The sequence below is a fragment of the Lissotriton vulgaris genome, chromosome 4_1 (assembly GCF_964263255.1).
Source record: "Lissotriton vulgaris chromosome 4_1, aLisVul1.2, whole genome shotgun sequence".
Lineage (NCBI taxonomy): Eukaryota > Metazoa > Chordata > Amphibia > Caudata > Salamandridae > Lissotriton > Lissotriton vulgaris.
In genome coordinates this window covers 1101576149-1101593856 of record NC_141691.1, presented here as the reverse complement: position 1 = coordinate 1101593856, position 17708 = coordinate 1101576149, and the positions used below count along the sequence as shown (strand labels likewise).

Genomic DNA, 17708 nt, shown 5'->3' with positions numbered 1-17708 from the left:
TGGATACGTATTGTCTTTTGCCTCGGATCGAACCGCTCTTGCATAATCTGGAGGATTGGTCCTGTAGGTTCACCCTTCAGTGTGGAAGTAGAGCTTTCTTTAGATGCGGAAGTGGATTGCAGACAGAGTCTTGTCTTTCCGTGCTGAAGAGCCCATGCCTTTATACTCAAAATTGGTTGTAACCGTTCTGTCAGACCGCTCTCTTCCCGGCCTTCCCGCCGCTGCCTCCCTGCGGCCCGGCCCCCCAGCACTCCAATTTGCCTCCCTGCTCCCGCCTCCCAGATGCTCCTCCCTCCCAGGCATCCTTTTAAAAAGGCCGAGTGACGATGTTCAGGAGCGACCTTTGACCCTGCTTGCAGGCAGGTCGCCCCCACTGCGCCACTCACCACCTGCTGCTTCTACCGCCGCTGGACCAGCTCGACCGCCGTCTCTTCCCACTGCTCTCTTCCCGGCCTTGCCGCCGCTGCCTCCCTGCGGCTCCGCCCACCAGCACTTCCATTGTCCTCCCTGCTCCCGCCTCCCAGCTGCTCCTCCCTCCCAGGCATCCTCTTAAAGTGGCCGAGTGATGGTGTTCTGGAGCGACCTTTGACCCTGCTTGTGGGCAGGTCACCCCCACACCGCCACTCACCGCCTGCTGTTTGTACCACCCCTGGACCCGCTCGACTTCTGTCTCCACGCCGCCCCCCCACCGCTCTCTTCCCGGGCTTCCAGCCACTGCCTCCCTGCGGCCCCACCCCCCAGCACTCCCATTGGCCTCCCCACTCCCGCCTGCCATCTGCTCCTCCCTCCCAGGCACCCTCAAAGTGGCCAAGTGACAGTGTTCAGGAGCGACCTTTGAACCTGCTTGCAGGCAGGTCGCACCCACACCGCCACTCACCACCTGCTGCTTCTACCACCGCTGGACCCGCTCGACCGCCGTCTCCCCCCACTCTCTTCCCGGCCTTCCCGCCGCTGCCTCCCTGCGGCCCCGTCCCCCAGCACTCCCATTGGCCTCCCCGCTACCGCCTCCCAGCTGCTCCTCCCTCCCAAGCCTCCTCAAATGCAGGCCGAGAAGCGGCCGCGCCGAAGGCAAGTCCGTCTGCGCCAGTTCGCACCTGGACCGTGCCCAGCCCCAGAACCCTTGGACCCCGCAAACGCCACGCCACCAGACTCCACTGCAACACCAGTAACCTCCATGCACTCAACGCCAGTCGGAACCACACCTGCTTCCAGGCCGCCCTGAAACGGACCCACGGACCTTTCTCCTGCCGCAACTGCAGCTTCACCTGCAACAGAAACACCAAACCTCCAAGGACTGGACTCAACCACCGCCGCTGCATACTCCTCAACACCCGCTCCGCACACAAACACGCAGTCGAGCTCTGGGATCTGCTCGACACCGCCGCCCCAGACGTGGCCTTCCTGACCAAAACCTGGTGGAACGACTCCTAGGCGCCCAACATCGCCATAGCCATCCCGGACGGCTACAAGATCACCCGCAGGGATCGCGCCAACGGAATCGGAGGAGGAATAGCCATCATCCACAAGTCAACCCTCAAAGTCGCCACCCATGCGGACGACACCCTCAACACCGCCGAACACCTGCACTTTCGAATACACACCGACCCCAACACCACCCTCAGAGGAACACTCATCTACAGACCACCCGGACCCAGGTTCAGTTCAGCAACTCCATCGCCGACCTCGCCAGCACCCACACACTCGCCTCTACGGACTACATCCTCCTCGGGGACCTGAACTTCCACCTCGAGAACAACAACGACGCCAACTCCGCCACCCTGATCGACAACCTTGCCAACCGCGGCCTCAAACAACTCGTCACCACACCCACCCACGCTGCCGGCCACACGCTTGACCCCATCTTCTCCACAGGCTCCCACGTCGCCTTCAATCACACCACCGAACTTCACTGGACCGACCACCACTGTATTCACTTCACATTCAAGAAACCAACCACGCACTACCGCACCCAACAGCTGCCTCGTCGCTGCTGGAGCAAAGTCACCGAAGACCAGCTACTCACCTCCCTCGCCAAGAACCCACCCACCGACCCCACCAACTCTTGACGCCGCAGCCCTCAACCTCAGACAGTGGATCGACAACTGCGCTCAAGAAACCCTCCCACAGTCACACCAGCAAGAGAGCCACATGGTTCACCAACGAGCTCCAGGCCTCCAAACATGCATGCAAAAAACTGGAGAAGACACTGCTCCACGAACGCACACCAGACAACCACGCAGCCCACAAGGACGCCACCCGCAGACACCACCTCATCAGATTAGCCAAGAGATCCTCCTTCAAAGACCGCTTGGATAACAACGCACACGACAGCAAAGAGCTCTTCAGCATCGTAAAGGAACTCTCCGACCCCAGCGCCAACGACATCCCGCTCTCACAAGAACTGTGTGACTCACTGGCCATCTTCTTCCACCGCAAGATCACTGACATTCAAGAAAGCTTCAACACCACGACCGCCTCGCCTACGCCAGACTCCATCTCCCCTATGAACACCACCAATGCCAACCGCCTGACCTCCTGGTCCAACGTCAACGACGACGAGACACGCAAGGTCATGAACTCCATCCACTCAGGAGCTTCGTGTGACCCGTGCCCACACCACGTATTCAACAAAGCAGACGCAGCCATCGCACCCCAACTACGGAAGGTCATCAACATCTCCTTCGAAACAGCAACATTCCCGGAAAGCTGGAAACACGCCAAAATTAACGCCCACCTCAAGAAGCCCAAAGCAGACCCCAAGGAATTCAAGAACTTCCGGCCCATCTCCCTGCTACCATTCCCGGCCAAAGTCATCGAGAAAACCGTCAACATGCAACTGACCCGCCACTTGGAAGACAACAACATCCTGGACCCATCCAAGCCCGGATTCAGACGAAACAACAGCACCGAGACTGCCCTCATCGCCGCCACAGACGACAACAGGAGCCAACTAGACAACGGCGAGACATCAGCCCTCATCCTCCTGACCTGTCAGCCGCCTTCGACGCGGTCTACCATTGCACTCTAAAGACACGCCTCCTAGAAGCCGGAAACCAAGAGAAGGCCCTCGACTGGACCTCGTCCTTCCTCACCGGCAGAACCCAGAGCGTCCGCCTCCCAACCTTCCGATCCGAAGCCACCGACATCATCTGCGGCGTCCCCCAGGACTCATCCATCAGCCCGACGCTGTTCAACGTCTACATGGCCCCCCTCGCACTAGTGGCCCGCCACCACGACCTCAACATCATCTCCTACGCCAACAACACCCAGCTCATCCACTCCCTCACCAAGGACCCACACACGGCCAAAACCAACCTCTACGAAGGAATGACGGCCGTCACCGAATGGATTAGGAGCAGCAGTCTGAAGCTGAACTCGAACAAGACGGAGGTCCTCATCCTCGGATCCACCCCCTCAGCCTGGGAGGACTCCTGGTGACCGACCACACTGGGAACAGCACCAACACCCACCGACCACGCACGCAATCTAGGATTCATCCTCGACTCCTCCCTCTCCATGTCCAAGCAGGTCAACGCCATCCGCATGCTCCACAGAATCTACAAGTGGATCCCAACCAAAACAAGAAGAACGGTGACACAGGCCCTCGTCAGCAGCAGACAGGACTATGGCAACGCACTCTAGACAGGAATTCCAGCCAAACACCTACGACGACTACAATGCATCCAAAACGCCGCCGCACAAATGATCGTCAACATCCCCCGCCGCAGCCACATCACCCCCCACCTGCGAAACCTACACTGGCTCCCAGTCAACAAGAGGATCTCCTTCAAGCTTCTCACCCACGCACACAAAGCACTTCACAACACCGGACCAGCCTACCTGAACAGCAGACTCAGTTTCCACACCCCAACCCGCCAGCTCCGCTCCGCCAGCCTCGCCCTCGCAGCTGTCCCCCGCATCCAACAAACGACCTCCGGCGGCAGATCCTTCTCCTACCTCGCCGCCAAAAACGGGAACACTCTCCCCACCCACATACGGGAGACCCAAGACCTATTCTATTCTATTCTATTCTGGGTTTGGTAAAGCTCAACAGCTACCCCAGCAATGGGGCATCCCGGCACTGAAAGACAGACACATACCCTACCAGGCGGGGGAGAGGGGGGGATTAGAGAGATACCCTAAGGGGCAGGGAAAAGGAGGACCTTCAGAAGACTCCTCAAAACCTGTAGCAGCACACAACCCCCCCCCCCCCCCTCAGTGCCTTGGGACTCTCACAGGTAAGTAGCACGCTTTACAAGTACATTGATTGATTGTTTGGGGTGCTGGGAGCCAAGGAATGAGTGGAATGGCTTGCAACCGAAGCTGGTCAGACCAAAGCAAAGTGTGGCAATTTGGGCTTAATTTTTGGAGCAGAGCCCAAGGGCGGGGGCATCCGCATCAGTTGTATAGTGCCTTCCATGGCCTTTTGGCAGTGGAGGCCTAGAAGCTGAATATTCACTCTGTCCGAACTTAGTGTCTCTCACTAAATTTTACACGGGCAATTGTACTCACAGCACATTGACCCAGAGAAATGTCTCTAATTTGGAGACTTCTTTCCGTCTCTGATTCGGATGAAGATTCTTGACTGGAGAAGGCCTCTTTCTGAGATGCAGAGACTTCCATGATTTCTTCCTCGTGTTCTTCGACATCTCATTGCCTGAGGATGTCGGGTGTATCCTCGATCTCCCTGCGCAGCATTTCTCTGCGACGCGCCCGACGGTCCCTCAATGTCTTTTTCGATCGTAAAGATCGACAAGCTTCACCGTCTTCTTCTCTGTAATCTGGGGACAGACATGGGTTGCAAACATGATGGAGGTCGGTCCTCAGATATTTTGTGCGGCAGGAGGGGTAAAAACAAAAGTGAGTCAGTTCCATTAGCAACACATTGTGGATGGAAGCCGATGGAAGAAAGAATAGGCTTGAATGTGGACGGCCCGAAGGCCGCAATTGAAGCGCACTGAACCAACAGTGAGATTTTCAGTATTTACTTCGATACAAATGAAGGGAAAAGAGATTGCCAATAATACTGTCTAATGGAGAAAGAAGGGAGTCCAAAGCGGTCTCAAAAGAAACGCCACCAAACATGTGCGAACCAGACGGCTTAGCCTCATAGGAGCCTCGAACGGTCAGCGCCCAGTGCTGAACGTTCGAAGAACGAATGCTGGCCCGTCGGCCAACGGTCGTGCGCAGCACTGGCAAGGTAGTGCTCGCGACGACCGTTGGCCGACAGCAGCACTTAAGGGGTTAAAGAAAACAATCTAACAATGTAATCGATGCCCATACACATTAATACCGAGAGAAGTAGTCACTTTACCACCTGGTAACTTGGAACACTTTTTCAAAGAAAAACAACTTGCACACATCCAAACCCAACACAAGATGGCAGAAGTGGGCTAAGCATTTGTATCTACAGCAACACAAGCCTCGAACATAATGTTTTTAAAAAGTGCCGCAAATAACAGCTGCCACTATTCCAAAACGTATTGATCTTTTTTATTGACCCTGGAAGAATGAAAATCGGAGTCCACAGTGTCAGGAATCATATTGGAGTGCAGAAAGTTCTTAACTCACTTGACCTAACCAAAAGTACTTTCCACGTAGAATTTGCCAATGAACTAGTAGTGAGTTGCATTTGCTAGTAGTTCAAGCGTAATAAACGTTCTCCTTATAAATAGGGGGATGCCAGCCAACCTCTTGTATTCACCTTCAACTTGTATCCTGGCAATTAGACAAATTCTAAACTCCGTACATAGAGCCGAAATGCTGACCATTTAGTACAACCATTGACAATTAAAAAAATATTTAGGAACTCACTTTGCACAGCTCTAACATTTCACTCAAATCAAATGTCTAAAAACATTAAAAGTGCACCCACTAAGGTGTTATTTTAGTCCCTGCATTTCTGATCTGAAGTACAAGAAAGTTTGCTCCAAAATAGGAAAAAAAATCAACCACAAAGTCTGCTGTTTAGTGATTCCAGCAGCAATAAAGTACGAATCAGAAATGGATCATGTAGGGGGGAGAGGTGGCTCTGATCCCAGTAACCCTGACATTTTGGCCTTGATTACAAGTTGCGTATAGTGAAATTCCTATGTGGAATTTTGCTCCGCACGATTAGAAGTAGGCTGGGGTCACTACAGCTCCACTGTTGGAACACTGGATTACATTTTACCAGCCAGAAAACCCAGCAGGTAAAATCACTCTGGGAAAGGGCTGCAGTCGGACTCGGGTCCGGCTGCAGTGGGACTCGGGTCCGACTCATGGTTCTTGTCTGAACATCTGCCAAGGCCAGGAGGGAGCATGTAATGCTCTACTCGACCAGGCAACATTTTCGGCTTCCTTCTTCAACCCTCCCCCACTGACTTCAGAACACACATGTACCACCTGCTCAGAGGAGTTTTATTCCCCCTTCTGTGTGGCTTAAATCTTACTTGAAGTAAATATGTCAGGAATTACAGCATGGTAACAGAAGTTCTAACCACTCAGAACTTCCACATCGGGGAGGTCAATCTGTGTGAGAAGAATGCATGCAGGATGCGAGCAGAGAACTCCACGCACTCATCACACTAAAGAGATGACCGACACAATGTAGTTCCCTCAATGCTAACAAAGGAACTGATAAGGAATGACTGAAGACTACTATTTTCTGTCAATTGCTATGAATCAGTTGTTGAAGATTTGAAATTGAAGAGATCTCTGGTGGCGCTTAAAGTACAATTATTTGTTTGGTGCCAGACAGTATGTGAAGGAACATGTACATGATTACACAGATGGATACTAATTCACTCGGATTGCGAGGGGTCATTTGAGGAAAATGTTGAACTGAACCTGATCACTTTGTATCTTCTGATGACCACGCCCTTCCCTCTCCCATGAAGTGCACTGCCAATGTAAGTTTCACATTATAAATCTTTTTTATTTTTATTTTGAGACTGTCCACTGGCTTTGGCACTAATGCTCACAGATAACAAAAGGCATATCGTGTCTGGATTGTTTAAGAAAATAAATACAATTGTTCAAATAATACTTTTGAATTTTTTCAGTCATAACCTACTTTTACTTTTAAGAAACAGAATCTTTTCTTTCAGCTTGATACTACCGACACTTTCACTGTAATTCAGGTTTTCAGGATGTCTTTCTGCCTTCAAGTAGATCTTCCAGATTCTTATGACGCAATCTTGCGCACAGCTTGCCAAAAAAAGATTTCCATCTGGGTGTAGAGATAAAGAAATTTTGAGATAGGGTTGCAAATCAAAAGGACTCTGAATCCGTTTTCAAACAAACGGACCAGAAATGACCTGTTTACATGTTTCCTGCAACATTCTCAAAACATTGCAACAAAAAAAGGTATAAACGTAGACATATAATGCAGACATTACAATGAGGGAAAGAAAAATAAGTTATTTACCTTTGGTAACAATATCTCAGGTGGATAAGTATTCTTCAGGCAGATTCCTCACCATACAAATAATCCTTCCAGACTTCAGATTGGAGGCAGTCAGCTTAAGCGGCAAGTAGGTCTCCACACACATCACGAAGTATATTAGACACCACCTGACATGCTAACGTCAATTCCTGAATACTTTTCATGCCCCTAGAGGCACGAGAAGAGAATCAAGAAGGATTCAATGACAGTGACAAATATAGCATTCAATAAGTTTGTTTAACTTGGTATCTTTTCAATCACTGCACTAACTCCCAGTGGTGGGGAGCAATAAGAATTCAGCAGGAAGATTATGTATTCACCAGAAATATCGTTACTAGAGGTATGGGACTTTTCTCCTGATGGAAAAAAACAAGTTACTTACCTGTAACTTTGGTTCTCCAGTATTGGAAACTTTCATAGATACCCATGCTTGAATCATTCCCCGTCCCCGGTATACATAAAATAGCAATAGAAACCATTACAAAAAAATAAACTAGGTCTAGGCCCATTCTAGGTTTGTAACATATCCACCTCTTTTAGTAAAAGAGACCAAATAAAACGAACAACCAGATCAATCAGGTTAGCCTCACCCCGTAGAACCTTCCTAAGGAAACCTCAGACGCTCAGATTTTTGTAGCCATTGTGAAACCATACAACTGAAGATGCTGAAGGCTGAGCTTTCCCTGGGGAGGAGGGTGGGTCGCATGGGAATCTATGAATCTATACTGGAGAAGTAGCCAATTCATCAAAATCACAAAGTCTATGGTAAATAAACACATTAGAAAACATAAGGAAAAGGAAGAAACAAGCAAATGACATGAAAAAATGTGCTAAGAGCTTAAACAGAAGAAACTGAAGGAGGGTTGACAGGGAAAGCTCACCACTTAATGAAAGAGGTTCCTCAGGACTGCCTTGCCCACTGCTGTGTCAATCTGCGTTGAAGAATCCAGGCAGTAGTGTCGTGTAAATCTATAAGTACTGCTCCAGGTTGCTGCTCTGCAGATGTCCCAGATAGGCACTCCAGCAAAGAGGGCTGTCAAAGAAGAAATCGCCCTCGTGGAGTGAGCACGGATCAGACCTTCAAGGGGCTTGCCCACTGCTCGGTGCCTATACTGGATCGCGCTGGTAATCCAGCGAGCAATCCCCAGCTTGGAAAGGGGAAAACCCTTATGAGGGGCCCTGGAAGCCACAATGAGCTGAGGTGACTTCCTGAAGTCCTTAGTACGTTGAAGCTAGAACTTCAAGCACCCCTGAATGTCCAGTGAGTGGAGTGCTCTCTCCGCTGTAGTAGTAAGTTGAGGGAATAACATTTTTAGTATTACCGGCTCATTCAAATGAAAGTCAGAAGGCACTTTTGGTATGAACTTTGGGTTGGTACGGAGTATCCCTGTCTCCTTTTTAAATTGGGGAAAAGGTTCCTGAATGGTGAGTACCTGTAAGTCACCTACTCTCCTGGCTGAAGTTAAAGCTAGAAGAAGAGCCACCTTCCAGGAGAGGAGTTTCAAGTCCACCCTATGAATATGCTCAAAGGGATGCTTCAAAAGCTAGGTGAGAACCAGCTTAAGGTGCCAAGGAGGTGGAGGCTTGACTGGAGGGAAGACTCTGAAAAGGCCCTTGAGAAACTGTTTAATTATCCTGGCCGACAAGAGGGAAGGGATTGGTGGTGTTGTTGATGTAATTCTCCTCAAAAACACTCACATATAGTCCTGCTACGCTCGGCGCGAACGTACTTCCCATGGAAGTTCCATGGCATTGCTGGAACATGGTGTCGTTGTACTTAAAGAAATTCTCAGTGAGGGCCACCCTACAGCATTCTAACACAAAGTGTCTGGGTGTTTTGTGTTCCCAGTTGATGTTATAGATTAGTGTCTCTAGAGTCTCTAATGTCTTTTCTTGGGGCAAACTCGTGTAGAGACTCTCTACATCGAGTCCCACTAGGAACATATCTTCATTGGAGTAGTTAAAATCTTTCAGAAGGTTTAAAAGATCCCTTGTGTCCTTCAAGTAGGTGGGGGTTCGCTGGACCAGTGGTTTAAAGTACTGGTCTGCAAATTGGGACAAAGGTTCTAACACCGAACCAATACCCGACACTATCGGCCTTCCAGGAGGTGGTGTGCGGGGCTTGTGTATTTTGGGAAGGGAGTAAAAAGCTGGTATTCTAGGGTTCAGTGTCTCAAGGAATTCTGCTTCCTTCTTAGAGATCCAATCATTCATCTCTGCCTCATTCACCATCAATGAGATTGTTTTTTGTAGTCTGGGTGTAGGATCAATGCTGATTTCTTTGTAGAATTTTTGATCTGACAGTAGGTCTAGGCATTGTTTGTTATAGCCGTCTTTGGTGAGAATGAACACCCCTCCCCCTTTGTCTGCTTGTTTGATGATGATACTATCATCATTTTTCAATTCATTCAATGCTGTTCGTTCTGCTCTTGACAAATTCTGAAAAGGTTTTCTGGTGTTGTCTTTGAGACCGTCAATCTCTTTCATGATTGCATTTTCAAATGCCAGTATCTCAATAGGTACTTGTGTATTGAGAGGACAAAAAGTTGACTTTTTTCTTAATGTCGTGTCTCCATCCTGTGGTTGAAGAGTCTGGTCACTGAAAAAGGCCTTTAATTTCAATTTTCTACAAAATTCAGCAACCTCACGTTTCATTTTGAAAGTGTCTAAGTTAGGAGTGGGGACATAGCCAAGGCCTTTATTTAAGACTTCTTCTTGGTCTTTGGTTAGTACTTTCTCAGTCAGGTTCACGATGAGGGTGTTATGTTCGTTCCTGTTTTGCCTTTGGTCACACTCCTGGTTTTTACCTGGCGTGCTTGATCTTGCCAGGTTACGCCTCTTTATTTTGGGCCTCGACTGTTTTGGCCTCTCCCTAAAAAAGGCTGTGGACCTTGTTGGTCATTGCTTCCCATTGGTTGTTGCATTTGGTGATTCATCTGTGGTGGGCCTTGGAAGTAGGGGTCTACCCAGCCTTGGAAATGAGGATTAAAGGATGGAAATGGAAACATAGGTGGATTTATCTGATATTGAGGCGTCCGCCAGTAGTTGCGGCCTCGACGGTTCCCTCGTCTATTGCGATTCCTTCCCCTTTGGTTATTTGTGAAGTCATCTCCACTCCAGTCGGATCCGTCTGTGGATGACCCGCTATTTGAACGTCATTAGAAATGTTATCTTTTGGATCAAAATCTTTGTGACTGTAGGGGTGTATCTTCTCTAAAGAAAATTTTTTGAGTTCCTTCCCTAGTTTCTGTAATTTTTGCTGTGTTAGAAATTCTTGAGATTTGCTCATTTCTTTATTAATTTCTTCCAGTCATCGTTTATAAAGAGTTACGTGGACCATGTTGTTCAATTTCGTTTCAATAATTTGGATCTTGATGGTCAGTTTGTCTGTAATTTTGGTAGCTGTTTTAATTATTAGTACTAGATAATCTCTAGTACATTTCCAAGATATTGCTGACCAATCCTTGCGAAAAGGTAGATCTTTGAGAAAGATACGTGGCGCATTTGTAACCCAAAGACCTTTGGGTGCTGCGTTGACTAAGATACTCCGTCATTATTATCCCGTGTACTGCAGTCCTTACTTGTTCTTTTTTTAGTTCTGAGAGTTCATCCCATTCTTTATTATTCGCCAATGTCTGAGAGAGGTCCCTATCTAGGAGCAGTGGTGGTCGAGCGAGTATTTCATCTATTTCCGCTGTTGAATAACTCAATCCAAGGTTGTCTGCCATGTTGAGTTTCTTCTGGATGTAGAAGACAAACTACCATGCGCAACCAAACTCTCCCACAGCTGCACGCTGCTATTATTCAAAATCAATGTAGGGGGATAGGAATACGTGATCCAATCAGTTTCCTATAGTACTAACACTTTTGATCAATGAGAAAGGATCACTTGTCCTGCATAACATGGGGTATGCATGGATGATTCGTACTATTCCCAAGTAAAAACCCTCATGCACGTGTTGGAAAGTTACGATGTTTTAGCGGTATATCTTGGTTCTCCGCTGTCCCTAACACGTGTTCGCATAATCACGGGGTTTGGTAGTATATGCGACCTCCAACCAGGACGCCAATGTACTCAGAAACTTGGCTGAGGCCAAAGTATTTATGAGTTCCTCTGCCCTTGGAATAGGATGAGCATCAGTCCTAGTGACTGCATTGAGGCCTCTGTAATCCACACAAAACCTCATCTCTCTTTTTCCACCCTTGGTGTGAGGTTGTGGTACCAGGACTACTGGACTAGCCCAGGGGCTATCTGAAGGATCAATTACCCCTAATTTCAGCATCTTTTGGACATCTGTCCTGATGCAATCCCTGACATGGTCAGGCAGTCTGTAGATTTTACTCTTCACAGACAGGCTGTCACCTGTGTCCACTTCATGGATACACAGGTGGTCTGGCTAGGTGTCAGGGAGAACATGTGTCTGTACTGATTGAGGACTTGCCTGCAATCAGCTTGCTGCTGGCTAGTGAGGCTGCCTGCCAAGTCTACTCCATCTACTAATCCATCATCAGGGTTCTGATAGAGGGATGAGGGAGAGGGTCACTCTCTTCCTCCTGTCCCTCATCAGTTGCCATGAGCAAGCCAATGTCAGCCCTGTCCACAAAAGGTTTCAGGCGGTTCACATGAAATACCCTATGGGGACTTCTGGGAGTACCTAGGTCTATTTGATAGGTGGCCTCACCTTTTTGTTCAAGGATAGTGGGGCCACTCTACTTGTCTTGGAGAGCTGTTGGGACCACCGCCTCCAACACCCACTCTTTCTGTCCTGGCTGGTAAACAGTCAAGACAGCCTTTTGGGCATGTCAAGCTTTTTGCAGTTTTTGGTGGCCTCCAGGTTTTTGCTGACCTTCTTCGTGTACTCAGCCATGCGTGAACGCAGGCCAAGTACATAGTTCACAAGGTCCTGTTGTATTAGGTATGAGAGGTTGCGCCCAGCGTTCCTTCACTAGACACAATGGACCCCTAACAGTAACAGAATGTCCAAACAGAAGCTCGAATGGGCTGTAGCCAACCGCCTTCTGAGGAACCTCTCTGTAGGCAAAGAGAAGGAAGGGTAGTAAGACCTCCAATTTTCGCCTAAGCTTTTCTGGGAGTCTCCTAATCATACCCTTCAGAATCTTGTTGAACCTTTCAACAAGCCCACTGCACTGTGGATGGAAGGGTGTGGTGAACTTGTAGTTCACTCCACACTCATTCCACATGTCAGTGTTGTAAATACAGATGAAATGTGAACCTCTGTCTGTTAAGACCTCCTTAGGGAATGCCACCCTGGAAAAGATTACCAGGAGGGCCCTGACTACTACAGGAGCTGTAGTGGTTCTAAGGGGAATATCTTCTTTGTCCCTAGAGGCATGGTCCACCACCACTAGGATTTACCTGTGCCCAGATGCAGTTGGAGGGTTCAAGGCACCAACAATGTAAATCCTAACCATTTCAAAGGGGACCCCAACCACTGGCAGTGGAATTAAGGGGGGCTTTGTGGTTCCACCTGCCTTACCACTGGCTTTACAAGTGGCACAGGAGCGACAAACCTCATTTGTGTCTTCAGACATATGGGCCCAGTGAAAGTGAGGGACAAGCCTGTTCCAAGTCTTGCTTTGCCCTAAGTGTCCTGCAAAAGGAATATCATGTGCTAGGGAGAGGAGGAAACCTCTGAACCTCTGGGGTATTACCACCACTTGGTGGCACCAAGCTTGAGGTTGCTACCTTCAGAATACAGAAACCCATTTTCCCAATGGATCCCGTGGGACCCACTGACATTCCCTGCTTCCTCAGCAGCAGCTTGCTGTCTAAGGGGTTCAAGAGAGGAGCAGGTCTGCTGCTCCAAACTCATGTCTGCCCTGGAATGGGCCCCCTGCCCCCAAGAACTCTGCCTGGCCAGGCATAAGGTTCCTCTGGGACAGTACCGTCACAGGGGATGAGATCTTCCTCAGGAGGCTGATCTTCACTGGGAGTTTGAGGATAAGAGGATAAAGCCTTACCCTTCCTGATCCCTCTCTTGGGAGGCATCTGGTCCATTCTTTCAGGATCCAGTGGCTTTTCAGTGCTGAGCTGTTTGGCCTGAGCCCTGGTGACAGCAAAGACAATGGAAGATACCCATCATCTCTGCATGAGTCCTGAACTCTACTACAGCCCAGGCTGAAGTTTCTAGATTATTTCCCGACAGACAATCTACAGGTAGGTCTTGAGATACCACAACATTTTTAGGTCCAGTTACCCCTCCCCTGCTGAGGTTCACAACTGCCAAGGTATGGTCAGTCCTGAAAGTGTTTGCGTTGGTGGCTTGGTACATTTGTCCAAGTATGATCTGGTCAGGGGACGCAAGTTTCTCCATCATCATAGTGACATTGGCCCCTGTGTCCCTGTAAGCCATTGCTTAAAGGCTGTTGTCTGTACTTGCCCAAGTTAGTGGGACTTACCAGTAAGGTGGCAAGGTCTATGCCACCATCAAAGACTAGAACAGCATGAGCTAGAGTTCTGACTAAGTCAGAACCCATATCAGAACCCAAGGTTAACCCCACTAATCCTTTGGTTGCGGTACTACCACTTGTACTTGTGCTAGGGGGAACAGGTACTTAGGGACAGTGGTAGTAGGAGTATCCTTGGCCTTTGGACAGTCAGCATCCCTTGTTCGATGGGTTGTTACCTTACATAATTGACACCAAGGTTTCTTTTTGCCTTTCTTGGAATTTTGGGACTCACCCCCAGATGCAGGTTTTAAGGGCCCTCGTGAAGACTTTTCTTTCTTCACTTTTGTCCGCACCCTAATCCTGGGATTTAGAAGAATCTGGTTTCTTCTGGTCACCTACATTATCATGGTTCTTCTGCTTAAACCTGGTGCGGACCAATTTGGTTACCTTCTTTCCCAATTCTTGGGGAGAGGTCAGATCAGAGTCCACCAGACACTGATGCAAAAGTTGATTCTTACAGTTATTAAGGATGTGCTCTCTCATGATCGAATGGTATAATCCCTCATAGTCCTGTAGCTTGTTTCCATGAAGTCTGCCTTCCGGAGCCTTAATAGCTCTGCCTACAATGTCTACCCAATCTTGGGTGCATACCTTCTGGGTGTCTCTGAAATTAATCCTATACTGAGAGCACTCTTCAGTACTGAGAAATTGTCAGCACCCTCTTCTCTAACAGTGAGGAGCTTATCTCTACCTTTGTTAGCAAAGGAGAGCCTCAGTATAGCTGCCCACTGCTCTTGAGGGACCCTCTGAACTTTGCAGGCCCTCTTCAAAGCAGTGATGCATTTATGGATATCATCCCCCTCCTAGTACGGAGGGACTATCCTGCTGTTTCTATTGTCAAAAGAAGTTTCTCTGATTCTAAGGACACTATAGCTGCCACTTGGGAATTATAGTTCCAATCTCTTCCTAGTCTTCTGTACTTCCAGGGACTCTTTGTCAAGGGCCAACTGATATCTCCTGAGCTAAAGTCTGACTTTCTCACTATTGAGCAGTTGGTATTCCCTTTTCAAAGAGTTGTTCCTCTAACTAGATATGGAGGTCCCTATGAAAGCACCTGAAGCACTGGATTCTCTAGAGGAGGATCTAGACCTCATTGGTCAACTCAGGACCCTCCCAGGAGGAACAAAAGGGATGTCCTCTATGCCATTTGCACTATTCCCTGAGCGGGCAGCATTTCACAGGTTGGAATCATTTGGATCCTCCTGCCCATATTCTGAACTGAGATCATCAGTGGGAACCCCTGGTACTCCCTCTCCAGGAGTATCCCCACCCACATTATCCTGTTTTTATACCCCTACAGTATGACCACCATCCTGATGTAGCAGCTCTAAGAGCAGCTTAATGGCGGGAGGGCCACCTGTCTTTATCCTTCTAAGGCTACACAGGGTCCTTAGGTCCTAGAACTTTAGACCATTGTACTTAGAAGACTGGGGTACACTAGTACCCCCTTCTAAAGACATGGTTCTAGGTGTAGTGAGGTGTTGCATCTACCTACCCTATTGGAAACTAAATTCTGTGAGGTTGGAGAAAGTTGTGCAAGACCCTTAACTACCCAACCCTACGTTCAGTAGAACTTACTTTTTCTAAGCTATATTATATGTGCATAATATTGGTGACGGTTTTTCAATTAATCCACACCAAGATTTGCTGGTAAAAAAATTGTAGGCTTGAATCCCAACCGCTGCAAACCAATGTAAGAAGCTGGCTTAGTATATGGTGCACACTTATATAAGTGGGCACCCTGCTCTAATCCAGACAACCCGTATGGTGATTTTAGTGGTCTTAGTCAACCTTAGAAAGCTCTCTTAGTGGTAGCTGTGGAGAGCAGCCATCAGGCTTAGTCTAGAAGGAGTGTAAAGCAGCTTGTTTTACCAGAAAGTAATATAGATTAAGTTAAAAAGAACCACACAGTGTTGTTATAAAATTAGGTATTTATTATAAGACACTCACCAAAAAAATACAAATATCTCCTACCCAGAGATAAACACAATGCACATAATACTTAGCAGAGAAAACAGGTAAGTAACACAAAATACACAGTGGTCACCAGGGGGAGACCAAACCATATACTAAAATAGTGATATGCGAACCACGACTCAAGTAAAGACTATACCCTGAAGATGTAGATGTGCTGGAGACCCAAGGATCTACCGGAGGTAAGTACCCAGGAACCCAAAGGAGGCCGTGTGCAGTGTGGAAACACGATTACGTGCTTAATTCAAGTCAATAAATATGTCGCAGTTGCAATTTTAAAGAAGAAGGACCATTTTCAGTGGACCCTGAAGAAACACAGTGGTAGACAGAAGGTTGGAGAGCCACCCCACCCGCGGATACCCTTGGAACCAGGATACCTACACCAGGGAAGCCGAGTGCATAAGTGTGAAGTGGCATCGGAAACCACAGTCATACCCAATGAAGGACTTCAGGAAGATGTCGCTGCTGGAGAAGGTGAAAGTGTCCGGTGGAACCCAAAGGTGGATTCAGGAGGAGAAGTACCTGCAAGCAGAGGGGACAGAGTCTATGCCACTCAGGAGTGACCAGGAGGCACGGAACACGATTGCCCACCTATGTCGGATGTTGATGGGAGAGCTGACGGTGATCTTGGAGCTGCAGCTGTGCGGACCAGGCGATGCTGTGAAAGACCAGGAGCCGTTCTCGAACTGTCCCACGTCGGATGTCGAGAGCTGAGGTGTCAATGTCCGTAGGGAGCACCAACGAGTCTTGGCAACCGCAACCAATGTGGAAAGCGAAAAAGGTGCAGTGTCGGGACCGGCAAGGTACAGGTGACTCGCCACAAGCAGGGGAGTCAGAGAAGGTCCCGAGCAATCAGGGGAGCCAGCTGAAATCAAGGAAGACCCTCAAGAGGACCCAGAGGCCGGAGGCACTGGAGTCGCAGGAGAACCTCGAGCAGCTCATGCAAGCCAACAAGCCTTTGCAATGGCAAGTCGACGCGGTGCATAGGGGTTCGCTTTCTGCATCTCCAATGAGGGATACTGGCCTCAAACTTGGGGAGAGGACAGGGCAGGCCTCGAGTGATGTGAAGAACCACCACCTGTGTTGCTGAGCCTTTCTGGGTCCGTGTGAGCGCAGGTTCAGCAGACCAGTCAGCTTCATTGAGGTGCCTGCAGATGCAGGGAAGTGACTCCTTCACTTCAAGGGAGATTCCTGCAGGTGTCTTGGATGTCCACAGGACTTGGAGGGTTCTTGTATGGAGCATGGGCACAGACGTTGCAGCAGACAGCAGGACCAGGAGCACCAGGAGTCTTCCCAGTTGCAGTCTCGGAGCCCAGAGCAAAGTCCAGCAATGTCCAGAGTACCCACACAGTCAAAGATGAAGTGGTGTCTCGACTGAATCTTGTCCCACAACGAATCTAGGGACCCAACCACAGGTAAGCCCTTAAGTACCCAAAGGAAAGGGTTGGGGCGATTCAGGGTTCCCTCCCAGGGGAGGGGTCGGACAGTGGGGAGGATACTCCCATGTCCTTTGTCCAGTTTTGCACCAGAGCGGGGGCCAAAAGCTCCCTGAGCTGGTTTGAACTGGACTATGCCAGGAGGGCACCATATGTGCCCCTCAAGCAGACTAAGGGGTGCTGGCAAGTTCCCCCACCCTGATAATGGCTGATGCACTTACAACCCGAAAGAATGGAGTCCGAAGGTTGTAGGGGTGTACCGCTCATGCAGGGGCACCATCACACTCAGAACTGAGCACCCTGCCTTCAGGATTAAAAGGCCTGCTTTAGGGGTGACTTATAGGTTTTAAGTGCAGTGACCTCAGATATAGGGAAATCTATATATGTTGTTAGTGGTGCTA

The 17708-nt window shown here is 48.9% G+C and overlaps 1 protein-coding gene across 6 annotated transcripts in view; it reads right to left on the bottom strand.

The window, feature by feature from the left end:
- The window catches only part of ELP2 (elongator acetyltransferase complex subunit 2), a 1268509-nt gene that overhangs the window by 775105 nt on the left and 475696 nt on the right, over positions 1-17708 (bottom strand). For all 6 annotated transcript variants that reach the window (XM_086965323.1, XM_086965328.1, XM_086965324.1 and 3 more), the window contains exon 9: positions 7055-7210. In XM_086965323.1, coding sequence (XP_086821449.1) covers positions 7055-7210 — 156 coding nt within the window. The remainder of the gene's footprint in view (positions 1-7054; positions 7211-17708) is intronic.